We start from the raw sequence: 16,689 nt of genomic DNA on the forward strand, positions 1-16,689 counted from the left end.
AACGATTAGAGCTCCTATACAGAAATTAGTTTGTGTATTCTCGAAGCTCGCGAAGATCACTCGAAGACACTAATGGTTTTTTGAGCGATGCTGTCTGGTTTTGCAATGAACGTTATAGCTGTCATCGAAGGCACGAGGGTTTCGGAATGCAATCGAATTATAGCGGGCTCATCATTCTCGTTTCTCTCCCATCTGGAATTTCATCTCTCACCTCCCACTCTGCGGAGCCCGTTCACTTTGGCTGCCTGCTCATCCAGCGTCATTAAACAATACCTTTATGCAAATAGCCCAACCTTAATTGCTACTGTTTTGCATGTATGGAATATCCCCTAGCCATCGCCGTATCACGATCACCCAGTCACTCGGGAAACGCGTTTCAACGACACCCATGGCCCCTGTCCATGCACTTGCTGCTTTTCGCCTCTGTAAAACTGACGGGCGATAATTTGTTAAACAATCGCCGAGAATATTCATGAGTCCGGTGACTGTCCGATTGCCATTGAAGAGAAAAATGCTTTCTTCGCGAATTTAATGAATCATCAAGTTTTCTATACTCGCGCTGTGCGTAAAGCAAAGTTTTTTAATTCGTTATTTATTTTTAAACGAATTGGTAGGCGTAGAAAAAATACCATCGCCATACGTCTCTGTGCTACACATTGTGCTTCGGCGAATTTCTTTCGTAAGATTCGCGTGATATATTTTATTGGCAGATTTCGCGCAGGAAGGACGTGACGTTCAAAAGAATACTTGGTTTTATTCGACACGCATATCGTTTTATTCGTATTCCAGGCTGGTTACTCGAAGCGTGAACGCTGTCCCGTCATTTTCCCATTTCTTTCCATCCAGCTTAATGCAACTACAAAGCAAGGACATTTTCCCTCCATTATCTTCCTCCATTCGCAAAAAATCCTACCCTTTACAAGAATGAATTCCATGGGATTTCCACGAAGATTTACGAGAAAATTGAGAATAATTTTAGTATATCATCGTTTAACAGGCAAATTGGTGAAAATTTGGGATCCCGGCTAATTCTGGGATAATTTGAAATAGTTAAAATAGGAAGGAGAGAGAGAGAGAGAGAGAGAGAGAGAGAGTGAGGTAGGATTGTGCTGGGATTGGATGGAAATACGACACGTTAGGCTGAGAGGGAGGTTAGTTGGAATTGGATCAGTTCCAAGGTGTGCTGTAGGATGATCGAGTAGGGGAAGAGGGAATGTTGTGCGAGCGATCTCACTCTGGCAAGGGCACCTCGAGAGGACTAGTGGAGCATCGTCATTGTCTATTCTTCCCTATTTGTCACGCCTTCGCTTTTGCGGACGCGCCACGCGCTTCGGTTGCCATGGAGACGCCACGTGGTCTCACGATACGTGTGTATACACGCACCGCTCCTTTTCAGCTCGGAGCTCGGAATAGTCGCCCCGGAGGACCAGGCCCAACTACCACTTGTTCACGGCCCGAAGAGCCTATTGGCACCTTAGTGCGATGTCACGTGTCGAAGCTTCGCTGAAAAAACTGCCGAACCGATAGTCACTTACGATCAAGCCTTTTTAATGACTTCTCCCCCTCCCCCACTCCCTTTGATGTCACCCAACTTCTTCTCACCTCAGCCATCATCATCCACAAATCCCTCTACACACTTCACTCCACTCTAATTGGACTCATTCCTGCTGGAAAGTTGTACAACAACGCATGGTGTCGTTAATTTGTTATTTAACGAGGCTGAGGTACGCGGGAATAATTATTTATCAATTATGGGCCATTGTGACTCGAAAACGATGTGATAGCTCTTGGTTGGCTGAAAATTAAGGACTGCCTCGTTCTCGTTGAATAGAATTAATTTTATTACTCGTTGAGCCAATATGCTCTTTGCAAATTAACCCCTTTTCTTGCTCTCTGTAATCTCTGCTGTGGAAGAATCGATTTATATTTAACTCTCTGGTTTTAATCACCATTGTTTTCCCCAGTCTTTGTGCCACTTTTGTTTTCGGGTGTAACGATGCGAGAGGTGAAAATAAGTTTCAGCAAATTGCCAAGGAAAATGACAAGTATGCAGTATTGAATTGGAATTTGTGTTGTGCCAAATTTAATTTCTCCGTTGATGATTGGTTATCGCGTGGAATGAAATTTGCGAGAGACGATGGGAAGAAGAAAATAGAAGGGACTGAAATAAAGAAAATTGTTGGGGAGAATGGCTAGAAGGGACGATAAACGACATTATACTGATAAAGAGAATGGCTTGAGTTACCAAAGGAGGAAGAAAGTGGGTTTTAATGTTACAAGTTTATGCGTCGGTATTTGCAAAGCAAACCCTTGTCAAGGATTTTCCTAGATTCATTCTTACATCTTCCATCCTTCACCCCGTCCACCCTGCAACCTTCACCCTCTCTCATTTCACACCTATTAAGTACATTTATCACAATTACAAAAGTTTTAGAAAAACCTGACAAAATGAGAAATAAGATTTTCTATTGAAATTGATGGTACACAGGGGAGAGTATTATTGGCGAGGTATTTTTACGAAAGTTTTTTAACGTCGGAAGTAAATTTTCAAGAGTGTTTCTGACGAGGTACGGGAAAAACTTTTGGGATGATATTTTCGGCCGGCCATCCAGAGTAACTCTCGTGGTTCGTTCAAAATCGAGTGGGGTACTCAAGCTTCTTAGAGCAGACATATTACCCACTTGAAGAGCTCGACAGGTTTTTATTATGCGCGTCACACGCGGACCGCCTTCGAACCACTTCTCACGAAGGAGCTTCCGATTTTTGCCAGCCATAACTCGGTCGTGGAAGTCTGAGTTTGCGGAATACGTAAGGTCCCTCTTGACCTGCTCGCGCTTTCCACTTCCGCTTGCCACTCTCCGAGGAACGTAACTTCGTTTACCAACGACAACTTTCCTTCCTCCCCTGCTTACCAACCCTAGACCTTACCCTACCTCATTGTTTCAGAACAGTTCACCAAGAGCACAACTGAAACCTCTTTCGACGCACACATCGTCGAGGGTAATCGTACAGCTTCCCCAAGAAGAAAACACCATTAATTATCGGCATTTTTCGCTGGAAGATCCAATATACGTATAAGATAAGGTTGAAGAAATATAACTGCTGTTAAATGACCTATAGATAAATAATTATCTAGAATTAAAGATTTTCACACACACAACCAGTGTGGGATAAGGGGGTGTGATGGAGAAAAGCGAAAGTCCGCGGTTTTACCGAAGAGTAAAAGTGGAATAAGCTTTCGAAGCAATGCTGGGCAAACTGTGTGTACAGAAGGAAGGAGCAATGATGAGAGTAGAAATGTATAGATAAAGGTATATATGCAATAGCAGGAAGAGGAAGAATTGGGGGAAAGGGAGATAGGGGTCGAGAGTTGCAGGGTTGATGGTGAGAAAACGGGGGAATCGCAGGGTTTAATAACGCGTTTTCAGTGGCACCTCGGAGAAATTCTTCTCGCGTTGAGGCAGTGCGCGGAAAATCGAGTGTATAGGGTGCTACGAGGTTGGATGTATAGGGTTGGAAGACGGGAAGGGGCTGGAAGTAAACTTCGCCCCCTACTCGTAATTTACCAAGAGACGTGCTGGGAGTTGAAAACCAAGGAAATATCATTGTCCGCTCCTTTTTCCCAAGTGGTCCAGTTATAATCAAGCCACCTTCGCGGGGAGCCAATTGAATTTGTCGAGTAAGTATACCCACTTCCCATTTTTGCCCGGCGCTCATGAACTAATTAGCGGACCGTGGCCAAAATTAAGTTGGCCTTTGCAAAAACTCATTACTCCAGGCTGGCTGACCATTAATTGGAGCTTGGAACGCGATACATTTCAATTTCCGGTTGATCGGCGCGCGCTCATTTGCCTTATAATTAGATATAGCCAAGGACGCGTTGCAAAATATTGTTCATAGCGATGTTTACCATTCTCGATGCGGCCATAATTGAAAGAGGAAATTAGCTTCTGCGCAAACCCTCTCGGTTACTGCAATAAAAATATCTTGAGAACCTCTCCTCTCGAAATTAAAGAGATTCCACCGTGGTGAATCATTTTATTTCGATTAAAGGTCGATTTCAATTATACCACCGAGATATCCATCAAAGCTCGTGTTTAATTATGTTTACAGTCGCCTCTTAATCTCGTAATTAATGTTCCTATGTCCGGTAAACATTGCCTTGAGCTGCTTTTGATAACCGCTTGAATAATAGGCTGGAGAATTGTGATTGCGTTTAAGATTGAGGCGAAAGGTATACATGTGGAACCACTATATACTAATTAAAAAAAACTCCATACGCAGCGTTACTCATGTTCCAATGCAAACTTATGAATATGCATTCGTGTATTTATCCCTGATATCGTGTACTCGATTAGCTACTCGATGTTCAAAAATTCGTCACGATGAATCTTCAATCACCCTTGATTATTTGCACTCGTTCGTAATGAAAATAATAACGCACAAACGCATTCGGTTTAACGAGTCTTATCTCTTCTTCGTGTGGTTCGGTGAATAATTTACAGGCTTTTTTATATGATCCACACCATGGAATAAGGAACAGCAACGCTCCTTAGTTTTCATTATTTTAGTCGTCGAGTTTTGAAATGGGTATCTTGAATATTTTACGCTAGCGAAATTGGTAGTTGGCGTCATTTCTTATGGACCGAGACGATGAAATTGCAAGAATCTTCGAAGTTTCATTCGTGGGGAAGGACAAGGAGGGAGAGGGGAATGCGTGTTCGTGGAGGAAGCAAGGCAGGATTGGTAAATTGGATAATTTTTCGTGTCCACGGTAGCGCGATGCATCAGCTGCTCGAGGCGCGTGTGTAGTTGCAGCTCGAGTGCACTACAGGGAAAAGTAAGGGGTTTGGAGGGGTAGGTCGGGGACGCGAAAAGGGCGAAAGTCGAGTGAGGGTGTCAGAGATGCAACCGGCTGTAACATAATCAAGCCTAGCGCCGTATTTGTCTCACTGCAGCTCTGCTCTCCTCAAGCTCCCTTTTTCTTCTTCTTCTTCTTCTACTCTGCTATTCCTTTCACCTTCCCTTCTACCGTTTCCCGCGCCAAATACTCCTTTTTACCTTGCCTATTCGTGTGGCTTTCACCCTGAAAATACTCGCCCAGGAGAGCCAAGGAAATTGGAAAAAATTTAATGCCTGGAATGGAATGGAATGTAACAGCGAGTCGGTAAAATATTAGGCAAAAGTAGGAATTTGCTATACGATAAGTGGGAAAGGGACAAAAGGGGTAAAGTGGCAAGAAGTGGAGATAAATTTGAAGAGCAGTAAGAAAGGGAGAAAGAGAACTCGAGTGTCTCCATGATATAGTTACGATAGCCAAAATTCCTCGATACCTATACATATACATATATATATATATATATATAGTGTGGATCGAGGCAGCAGGGTCTACCCAGCTCGTCTCAATTTTTCGCATGGCGTATCACCCGTTACCTTCCTGACTAACTTTCACAAGAAGGAAGTCTGACAGTACGAAAAGATTGATGTTTCCTCCGTCCCGCGGATGATCACTTACCGGCATTTCAGTATCTGTCACGTTTCCACCGTTTCGTCGTTTGTCTGGCGCACCCCTGCCAATTTGAACAGCTTCCGTCTCGGTGAGTCCGGAGAAAAATCATTTCATTAATATCAACATTCCGGCTTATTAATCACACCCGACGAGTTACGCCTTAATTTCGTACGTTTCGTCATGCAGCCAGACAACACAATTTCCTCAGCAATAAGTCTCATATTCTCCTCCAACGTATTTCCTACGCTATATAGCTGCTCCGCGCAGCTCTTGCTGAAAAATCCTCTCTGCTTTTCCTGTATTATTTTATATCGCGCGGAGGAGCTCGCCGAGACGCGTGCTCGACTTTTTAAGAACTACATTATTTCTAGACTCAAACGCTGCTCCAGCATCTCTTACATGGCTACTTGTAAATGTACCTACGGAGCTGCTTCCGAGAAATTCGTGTAGGAATTTGGCTGGAGTACGCGCGAAGGATACGAAGAAGATATAAAACCTGGAAATCTTGAAGGGTTCGAAGGAACCATGCAAATATATATGAAAATACAACCCTCTCCCCCCACCCTTAACCAAGAAAAACTGGACGTTTCTAGACGAGCCACTCTTCACGCGCAAATTCAAACGTCACTCGAATACAAAATTTGCATTCGTCTCAACGTCCACAATTATACTCGTCTCCTTATTCCCCTCTTTACACTATACGATCATATAGGATCGCACCCATTCCAAATATTCCGTATTTTTCAGCTACTTTCTTGTCCTCGCTTTTTTCTTGTTTTTCATCTTTGCACTTCCTTTTCCTGTATCAGCCTTGCTAGTCACATTCGCACAGACGTTCCTTTACTCCATTGGACCCTCCATCTCCGGGGTAGGCAAGTTTATTTTTATTCCATGCGATTCATTCGATTGAACATGACTTGTGGTTAAGGCCTTGGCAATATATTTCCAATATTACGGGACGACATACCAGCTCGTGGTCCCCGGAGTCTCCTGTATTCTTTGCCCGTATCGCTCTAGCAGCTTCCGCCTGTGCCCGCGGTAAAATACGCACGGTCCTCCATGGAATAATAGTGACTGCGAGCTTTCAGAGACACGCATATGCCATGCTCGCTCTTGTTCTCCGTTCCATCCAAAACACTAACCCTAACTCTTCCACAGATGCGATTCAATGTTTTCGCAATTCTTCCATTAGCATACACGATCTACGACGTTTTTCCTCAATATCTCCCACGAAAAAACTTATCGACGCATCCCTTCCACGCTGGTGTAACTTTGCTCCGGATAAAAATGTAGGTAGAATCGTAGGAATGTTTTTAAAACTTCCCCACGAATGTTTTTAATTATAATTTTTATTCACGGTCGTTTGAGAGGCATTTGTTGTAATGATCAAGCCACGAATTCGCAATTTAAGTAAATTAAAGTCTCGTTTAATGCTTATCACTTAGCCAGTTTCTACGTAAACAGGCTGACTTGTCGTTATGGCTGCACGTCGCGCAAAACTCGCTCCATAATAATTACGCGGCAGTGTTAATTTAGGCACGACGCGAAAACCCAAATAATTTCCTAGGTAAATGCGCGCATGCATAATACCCTCGCTAATTAACACGTTACATTGTTCTAACGAAGCTTTTCGCCTAGAATCGTTATTGCCAGTTGTTAATTATTGCTTTACGATGGACTCGAAACGTATCAACCTATAGCGACTCGCCATTCATCCTTTCACTCTGTTCCCATAATCCTTTCATCGCTTCATTATACGTTGATTTCTCCAATGGATTTGAACCGGCGAACAATATTTTTAACAGTACTAATTTCTTTGCGTCAAAATGAAAAACTTCTTCCAGTTATTTGATTGACAAAAAAATAACAATTTTACTGACCAATGCCATTTTGCAGTGTTAATTATATTCAGTATTACTATTTGATTTCTGCAAATATATATATATATATATATATATATATAGGTATTGAGTAAAGATGAATAATTGAGTACAGCTACTGTTGATGTCAGGCTTAATAAACGGATGTGTGGACAGTAATACAATATAGGCATGTATGAAAGGACGGGGGTCCACTAACGCGTATGCCTGAATATAATGCGTTAATGGCCCAGCCTCGATTTATTCAATTATTTGAGAGTCCGGTAATTCTGGCAAGGCCGAAAATTTGGATTTCGGGAGAGCGCCCTCTCCAAATCGCTATCAGCGGAAATCCTCGGTTAATAAGGATTATTGTAAGACAGCATTGTGATACAATACCTCGTGTACACCTGGTTCGATTCATCGGGCTTTGTAAACCAATGTGCGAGGTGTGCCATCGATATTCACTACCTTGTCCCAAACCACGATTGTAATTAAATTCTCGTGCACGCCAATGTGTTCAGTGACTTCGATCCACCAAGAATTGTAGCCTGCATTAAGCTTCTGAGAGTCCTCGAACAATTAACCATGAACAAATACTACTTTTCGATTTAATTCATCTTGAAATGAAGTATTTATGAAAGTTTTTACTAATCTCGCAAAATGAGTCTTCATAAAATACTCTTTTATGCTAATGTTTTTCTAGAGCCACTAATTTCATGGAGAAATTAATTAAATATTCCACAGAACAAGGACAGAATACGAGTAAGAAGAAGACCACGTTTTCGAGGCTACTGAGAGGACTAAAAACTCACAGGAAGGAGAAACAAGGACAGACCCAAGGTTCCCCAAGGCACAGTCGTACGAGGATGGGCGTTCCACAAAGGGTACGTGAATTCCGATCAAAAACTTCCATCATTTTCAATATTTCACGTTTTTAAACTTCGATACACTATATGCTTGCACTAAACGCTGAAATAATCAAATAATCGTATTTCCGAAAAAGAAGGTAGGTCTCGAGGGAAAACAGCTGTTCGCGTTCCATAAATATCGGTTTTTTTGTCTATTTATTGCTACAAATTCTGAACATAAAAAAAAATAGCTGTTAGCATTAAAAGAGGCTTTTAATAGCGATACCAAATTGACGTTAATAAACGAACGTGCATCTGCGGCGTTCATTGGTCGGGTCGCATAAAAAATCACTCATTATTTTTATAAAGGGTGTATCTCGATAATCGCATGCGTATATATATTTTTAAAGGGATCAGAATTTCTATATCATCCCACGATTCTCCATCACCATTTTTGCAACGAATTTTGCTAAACCCCGTATATATACTGGACCTAAACAAAGCCACCAATCAAGCAGCTATTATTTAATTAATTCAGTATATCAACGATTATTTATAGTTTGACGGAAGCGAGTGAACGGTGCGGAAGAAAAGAGTCTGCATATAGGCAAGACTATACGAACATCCATTTGAGGTAATAGCGAGACGCGTAACATTTCGTGGCGAGAGTCTGGCTAAATAGGAAAGCCTCGGGAACGCACAAAATGACCAGACACTTTGCCGAGCGCTAGTCAGTAATTTTCACCGCCATCACTTCCGCTTGGCTTTTATTAACCCCATCCAGACGCTCCGAATTGGCGCAAACCCTCGACTCGCCATAATTCTGCATTTTTAGACCATCAGCCCCTCGAATCCCCCCCCCCCCCCTAGGTTTACCAACGAACCGAAGGAACGTGATATCTGTCATTTGTCCTGGCATATTGCAGCTTCCGGCTCGGCAAATTGCTCTGCGAACCTCGTGTCAATATATATGTTAATGCTTGAACTGTTCGTCATTCGCGCGCTCCGAAGGAGGATCTATTCCGCTAGAAATGACCGCTCTTACTATACGATCCGGTTCGGATGCTATATTCCTCTCCTCCTCGCACCTCCCAACATATCACGCTTAATTTACGACCCTGTACTGGCATACATTTTCCCAAAGCGTCAGGAATTGCAAATCCCATTTATGTCCGACCTGTCGACTACAAAAAATTCCTCGAATATGCATGATAATGAAACACGAATCTATATACTATACCTGGTTATAACCGTACGTTTGCGATCCTCGCTTTTATATTATACTTTATTACAGCTAGATTTCTGGCTTTTGCGATCGAAAGCTCGTTATTGTTTATAGGTGAATATCGAAGAGCTTTTGACGATTTTTTTTTTTTTTTTTTTACTTAAAAATGAGCTGTTTCATAATTATGGGATTGCCCGGGATTTGCACGCAACGTGGCATGATCCATGCAGGGTCTATCGATTAGCTCGACTCTGCCCCTTTGAAACGAGATACAGCGAATTCCTTTGGGACTCTCAGCCGTGCCAAGCGCAATATCTAACGCCGATAGAGTAATCTGCAATTAACCCGAGTATTCGTAAAAATTGGTAATTTTGTCGAAAGTCTGGTATCTTTATTAAATTTGGAATTGCTCTCCTGAAACATCGTTGCACTCGTCTACTTCATTCTCGTATATACGATTACTCTTATTTTGTTCTATTTCCAGTCGATATACGATAGTTGACTACTTTTTCTCCAGATTCAGTGGCAACGGTCAATTTTAGTCAGACGCCGAAAAAATACAGAATTCAACAGGTAAAGTCTAGACGAGATAACTGGGGGACTTGGAACTAACAATGATCACGACGATTACTGACTATCAGCATAATAAGACAATTGGGAGAAAATGAAGAAAAGCATTCCCCGATGGTTATCCACTTTCATTCCGTTACGGACAGAATTAATTTCGGACGCGGCACTTTCAAGCAGGATCGAAGTTAGAAACACTCTGCTTTGAATTCAAATCTCATTAAATCCAAGAATGGAATGCTGACAATTTAGCTTCATAATTCATTATGATTCAAGTTGGTGCATTCGTGTGTGAATAATTAATTATTTCCCTTAAACATTTTTACAAATGCTTCGAGTAAAATTATATAATTACCGACATTTTATGCCAATTAATACAACCACGTGCATCGGAGAGGTAACAGAGCGAATAGACTCGAACGAGCCACAAAAACTCTCAAGTATGTTCAATCATGAAAGTTTAATCTATATTTTTTTCATTACGCTATGCCACAAATGAGATTCAAAGCTGAAGCTCTCCAAGTTAGTCCTTCCAATTTGCATTTCACTGCGTTTAGAGATTGGCAAAAAATTCCTAACGATGTAAGGATAGTTTGGATAAAATAGTTATGAATCTGCGTGGGGCTGTGCATTTCGGTATAAATTAATGTGGAGCTGTAGGAAACGGGAGAGTTTCAGAGGTTGACTTTGGAGCACGAGTGGCGAGGGTTGGACGAGTGATGGTCGTAAAGAGGCATAATAGATCAGGAATGAAATTAGGTAGGAGGTAAAAGTGACAGGGTAGTGGTGCTGAGTGAGTGCAAGTAGAAGGAAAGCAGAGCGTGGTTGCCACACGAATGAGGCTGGAAGTAGAATGGGGTTGAACTGATCAGGCGTCGCTTCAACGTTGGCAACGTAGCTAGACATCCTGCAGAATATCCATTTGACATGCCGTCCAGCTTTGATCATCCTGCTGACCTGACCCCTATCCCTCCCCTATATATATGTATACGCCAAAGTCGACACGAGCCAGTGGTTTGGCGACTCTCTGGCCGTAGCCTATGAAACCTTCGCTATATATATATATTATATATATATAGTTATATATACGGGCAACCTCGATGCTGAAGCTGCTGCTGCTGCCTACTTCGCCACAGGCTTTAATAGAGGCTACCAGCTCTCGACAAACCTCCGAAGGTCGTCAACTAAATTTTCCTCCACTGTCAACGTCAGCTTCCTATACGAAGCACCTCGACCACACTACGTCACTCGTCTTCCCGCTGTTTATCACCCTTTCGAGCTTGTCCAGATCGACCACCGCGACTCAAACTTCAGCTTCGAGTTCCATCGGTTTTGCTTCTCATGAAAAAATCTTGTATTTCCTGCAGACACTTCGATAATTCGATTGAACACGACTTTTGGCAATGTTTAGCATAATACATTATACCGTAGCTGGACGCACGCTGATAGTTTGGAATAAAGTTAGGCAGGCAGAGTTAATCCTTTCTATGAACCTTTTGCCTGAAATGGACGAGTAACTGTGGAATATAGTCGTCGTAAGCTCGATCGTGTAACTATAAGCGGTAGTTTTGCGTTTGTAGAAGTTTCTCTTAAACCTTGCAGTAGCTCGACGCGAAAAAGAAACAGTTTGGTCCGCGCTTCATTAGTAATCTCCGAGTGGGCCACTCTCCATCCTGCAGCAGTCCCCCAACCCTGGCGTACAAAAATTTCAAAGACCTGCAATAATATATACACTTGGTTTGCTGCAGTTACACTCGCAGCGACTATTCTACGTAATTTGTAATAAAAGCAAATTGGATTTCCCGCTCACGGGCCAAATGCAATTTCTCAAAGCTCGCTAATCAAAACTGCATCTGGAGCTTATTAGCCATCTGGAAATTACAGTCATTTAAGGACTTTTTTATCACGCGAAAATTGCAGTTTCTTATACTATCCAATCAAGAAGCTTGTAATATTGTATATTTTCAGTGTAACGGCGATTGGCGTGGAAGAGAAATAATTAAGAGGATAATTGCGTCAATAAAGAGGCTAAACAGAATAATTATTCAGGGAGAAAATAAAAGGTTGGGAAAAAATTCTTTGAAAGAATAACGTTCCTGTACGTAAACAAGATGAACCACCTCGCTTTATATGCTAATACTAAGGACGGTGGAGGCGTGAAATACACTTAGCTGTTAACCCTCTGACCGTAGCTATTGCGTTTAGAAAGGCTTTGCTCTGTGGTGACCTTGTTTAAATAAGAATACGATTAATTTGGCCCCCAAGAGCAAATGTCACTTGTACCGAGCCAACTTTTGTCTCGCAAAAATGTTACTTGAGCTTTTAAAAGTTTTCATTGACTCTTTTCTACAAAACGCACCCCTATATATATATATATATATATATATATATTTATATAAATACACAGACTCCTGTTGAATAAATAGATGCACACTCTTTGCATCAAAAATAAATCAATTAAATCCAGACCAAAGCTATATTCGTTCCTGATAAGATATTCGACTAATTCAATTCTCTAATATCACAGATTTAAGTTCAAAGTAGCAATTGACCCAATTTCTCTAATTATCCGCTGATTGTTAATTACATAGCTGCAATCTCTAACGCGAAGTAAAGTTGTGGAACTCTGCACGCACATCTAATAATATGTAATTATAATTTGTGTGGGTGAACATCTGCCAAAGTATAATATAGTATACGATAACATACATAGAATAGAACTCTGTAAGTTATTAAAGTCCTATTTAGTTGCCTCCATCTCTCTCTCTCTCTCTCTCTCTATGAAGCAGGAGCTTATACTTTCAGTGGAGGATAGGATATAACTCATAAGCTGTACTTCTTCAGGTGGTAGTTGAATAAAAATCTACTGGTATTAATTTCTACTCTCTATTATTAGTTTATAACCTTATAACTTGTATTGTTATTGCGTCGAATTCAACTTTTCCTCGAGTTCCAAATATTGTTTTCAAGTTATGAGGAATTTCATTAAGAAAGTATAATCGGATTTTAATACTTTATGAGACGAGAAGCAGTTTCTTCGCTCGCAGCATAACATCTATGGTCTGCGGGCTCGGATTATTGATAGTTGTTAGGGGGTGTACTATATACATGCACGTATTAATGGACTATAATTGTACAGGCAGAATATAATCGTATCGTGTATTGCGGGGAAACGGTCTTTGTCAAGATATTTGCGATAGCAAGTTATGAATGATGCAGCAACCAAAGCTTTGTACATTTAGATCTCCCCGTCGATGAATCCTCTTAGGGGATACTGCATCTTCGCGGAATGGAATTTACTTTGCTTTGGATGGAAAAGCGGATTTAACAAAGACTATTCCTCTCGCAGTATCCCACAAGTATGTGCCTTTGCATTAGCATTCTTGCATACTCCTAACTCCATTAAATTTCTCAAGCTCAAAACTGTCTAATGTCGTATTTTCCCTCTTTTTTATTTTTATTTATGGAAAACCCTCTATACTGCGTATAATTGTCATCGAACACGTTTGAGCAAAAACTTATTTTTCCCTCACCATTAGAAGCGGATCTTCTCGCATTTGGCTATGAATTTGATATCACGATCTATTCTGGATTCTTTCCGGGTCGCATAAATCCTTTTAGTGGCCAGCCTCCATCTGGTTGCTCTGACTGGTATTGTGGAATCGAGAGCATTTTACGTAGAGACATTGTTGCTTTGGGGTGGTAGGAAAAACTTACGAGGGTAGTTTGGCAAATGTACGAGGGTCCAGGGCTAACCACTACTATATCACGTGGACCATTCCTCGTTGAAATTTCTTTCCTAGGAATATCCGGATCTTTGAGTGAATCTTTTCTGGAACGTGCAGTTGTTGAAGAGAGTTAAAAAATTAATATCTCTGTATATATATATATATATATATATATATATAGTTAAGGCCGCAAAATAGTCCTGGATAGGAATCCTGTAATTATATTTATGAAAGAAAATATAACAATTATACGAAGCAAGCTCTTTTCCCATTGGCTCTTCGTGTACTTCCTCTGCCTCGTCCAACGTTTATCTGATTTTTGCTAGATTTATGCTCCTGTTCAATCAAACGTATACGTAATAACCACACGCTCGTACCTGTTGCTACAAAATATATATATATCTCAAAACATATTGTAGGTTCGTGCGCTTTTACGCGAAGCAAATGAAAGCTTTTGCATATGAAAAACTGTGTATAGGTTTGAGTCGCAAAAATTCGAGAGTCGCGCGCGTCTTCGGCAAATTCGAACGTATTTTTCCATATCGTCATTTGGCCGATGTATATTTCGGTCGATTATTTTGTAAAATTTTATGATATATAAATTTGACGATATTTCTTTATGAGAGCCATACTTGCATGGTAGGATCAACTCGATTTACGTGCGGCGAATAACAACGGAACGGAACCTATTTCCCGAATCGATCATCCTCTCCAGGGTGACGTTTCTCGATCGTAAAGCGACAGTGTTTAACCAGTGGGCAGATATATCGTACACATTCTCGATCTTGTAAACGTCACTGTATCCTTCAACGTTGAAAATGGAAGCACCCGTCAGCCACCTAGCGTAGCTCACACATGAAATATATTAACGCGTGCATAATATTTCATGGCCATGCTCGTATTACACTATTTTTTTTTTTTTTTACGGTATTGCTACTTTTATAGCCGTGACAAAAAAAGCACCACCCATTACATAGCGATTTTACTGGCAATTTCTTTAATGCTTTACTCTCAGTTTTATGCCAGCATCATTTTTCCTTTGAATAATGCCCTATACATTCATACCTGTATCGCAGTAATTAATTTTCCAATTCCAAACTCCATTGCACGTTTTCCTCATTGGATAATTCTACGCGAATTACGAAAACAGTATTTTCCCGCCTTTTCTTGGAAAAGTCGCAGCTGGAAAATATAGATTACGTAAATTTATCGCGTCGTATTGTAAAATTGTTAAGAAATGAAGCCCGCGATGTCGTTGTTCGTCCCTGGGGTGGCACTCTTCGATCGTAAAATAAAATTGTTTGACTGGCAGAATACCCTCGCGACGCGGACATTTATTTTCCTTGGGAATAATACAAAAATAATAAGGAGCCTGCAATCCTCGCGAGTTCTTATCGTGCCGCATGGTCGGAATTTGTTGCAACTATCGGATTAAATCGAAACAAAAATGGTAATCGGTCAATACGCCATTTTCTTTCAAGCGGATTCATTTTTCGGCCAGCGCGATATTTTTGCTCGTAAAACAAAATTGTTTAACCGGGGAAGCACGTGGAGCGTTCCGCGCGGAATTTCCGCCTGGCGGAAGAGGTTTATGTCAGTGGGAGAGATGGAAGAGGAAATGGTGGGGAGGGGAATGGGGAGGGGGGGTGAGAATCGCGAAGGGCAATGTGACTTTATGATCGCAATACAATCTTGCGTTATCGGTGGTCCACAACCGGCCAATAAAGTCGACAAACGCGCGAACGTAGCGTAGATCTTATCCGTACGCGTGCACTTGGCGGTAGAAACGCTGGCTTTCCATTTCGTGCCTGTGTATATCCTCCTCTGCACTCTGCAGGATGCATGGCCAGCACGCGCGCTTCGATAGAATTTGCCCAGCTTCTCCCTTCACCCCCGCCAGCCAGAAACCAATCCTTCCTAGCAGCCCGAGGCCAATGCATTTCATTGCATCCTAGACATGGCCTAAGTGATTCCGGATTGGTGCACTAATGACTGTTTCATATTCATTGGACGAGTCACAAACTGAAACACCGACATATTCCCTCCACCCTCTCCTACCACTACTACTCCATTTAAACCATGTTCAGCTTTCAGCCATCCTTGAATTTATATTTCTCAAACATCTCAATTTTGTTACTCATCCTTATTTCTATATATATATGTGTGTGTGTGTTTCCCTCTAATATCTCATTTGTATTTTACACGTTGGATCACACAGCTCTTTTTCACCATTGCATTTCTATCCCTGCAAACCTATCTATCTTTGTCTCGTTAACCGTTCGTTCTCCTTCAAACGTACTAGCAAGCTCGTTTATCTCTCAGTCTCGTCTACTCTACTCCCTCATCGTTCCTGTCCATTTCTACTTCTTCCTTATTAGTACTTTCCTCCTCCCTGACCTCAGCGTCTCTCTCTCTCTCTCTCTCGACCCCGCGCTCCTTTCATCGCGTATCCACGGTCACACGTTCGCACACAGATGGATATTTTTAAATACGAGAATCCTGCTCGTGTAACATTCTCAAACTATTCGAGTCTATTTTTTGACGAAGCGGAAAAATAAATTCTCCGATTACTCGACTAACGAAGACTCAATTACCAGGAAAATACTCCGGTTAGAATTTATATCCAACGAACTTCGCCGATGGAAAATTATCCGTTCGATTCTCGCTTGGGTTTCCTTGATTATTTTCGGGCTTTCGAGGAACATTTTTGCAGCGAATGTATTCGATTATCGAGAAAGCGAGGAGGTTCGCTCGAAAAGCGCGTTGCCTGTGCGTGTACAGTCTGCGAGGATTACGCTTACGCAAATGCGTGTCGCATGTTGCATAGACGACAAGGGTGGAGGGTGCTAAGAGGATCCGTCGGTACTCCCCCACCCCGTTCAGTGTCAGACGGCAAGAGGCGGGGGTAAAAAAAGAGAATAGCGAGGGACCAGACAGCGAAAGGTGGATG

At 41.6% G+C, this 16,689-nt stretch overlaps 1 protein-coding gene across 5 annotated transcripts in view; it reads left to right on the top strand.

Moving 5' to 3' along the window:
* LOC136778399 (SAM and SH3 domain-containing protein 1-like) overlaps positions 1–16,689 on the top strand; it is a 211,273-nt gene that overhangs the window by 176,345 nt on the left and 18,239 nt on the right. For 4 of the 5 annotated variants that reach the window (XM_066735209.1, XM_066735211.1, XM_066735210.1 and 1 more), the window contains one exon: positions 8,116–8,255. The exons of the other annotated variant lie outside the window; for it this stretch is intronic. In XM_066735209.1, coding sequence (XP_066591306.1) covers positions 8,116–8,255 — 140 coding nt within the window. The remainder of the gene's footprint in view (positions 1–8,115; positions 8,256–16,689) is intronic. 5 annotated transcript variants of the gene reach the window in all.

The sequence above is a fragment of the Prorops nasuta genome, unplaced genomic scaffold (genome assembly GCF_024137725.1).
Source record: "Prorops nasuta isolate Cenicafe-Biocafe unplaced genomic scaffold, Cenicafe_Pnas_1.2 PNAS00014, whole genome shotgun sequence".
NCBI lineage: Eukaryota > Metazoa > Arthropoda > Insecta > Hymenoptera > Bethylidae > Prorops > Prorops nasuta.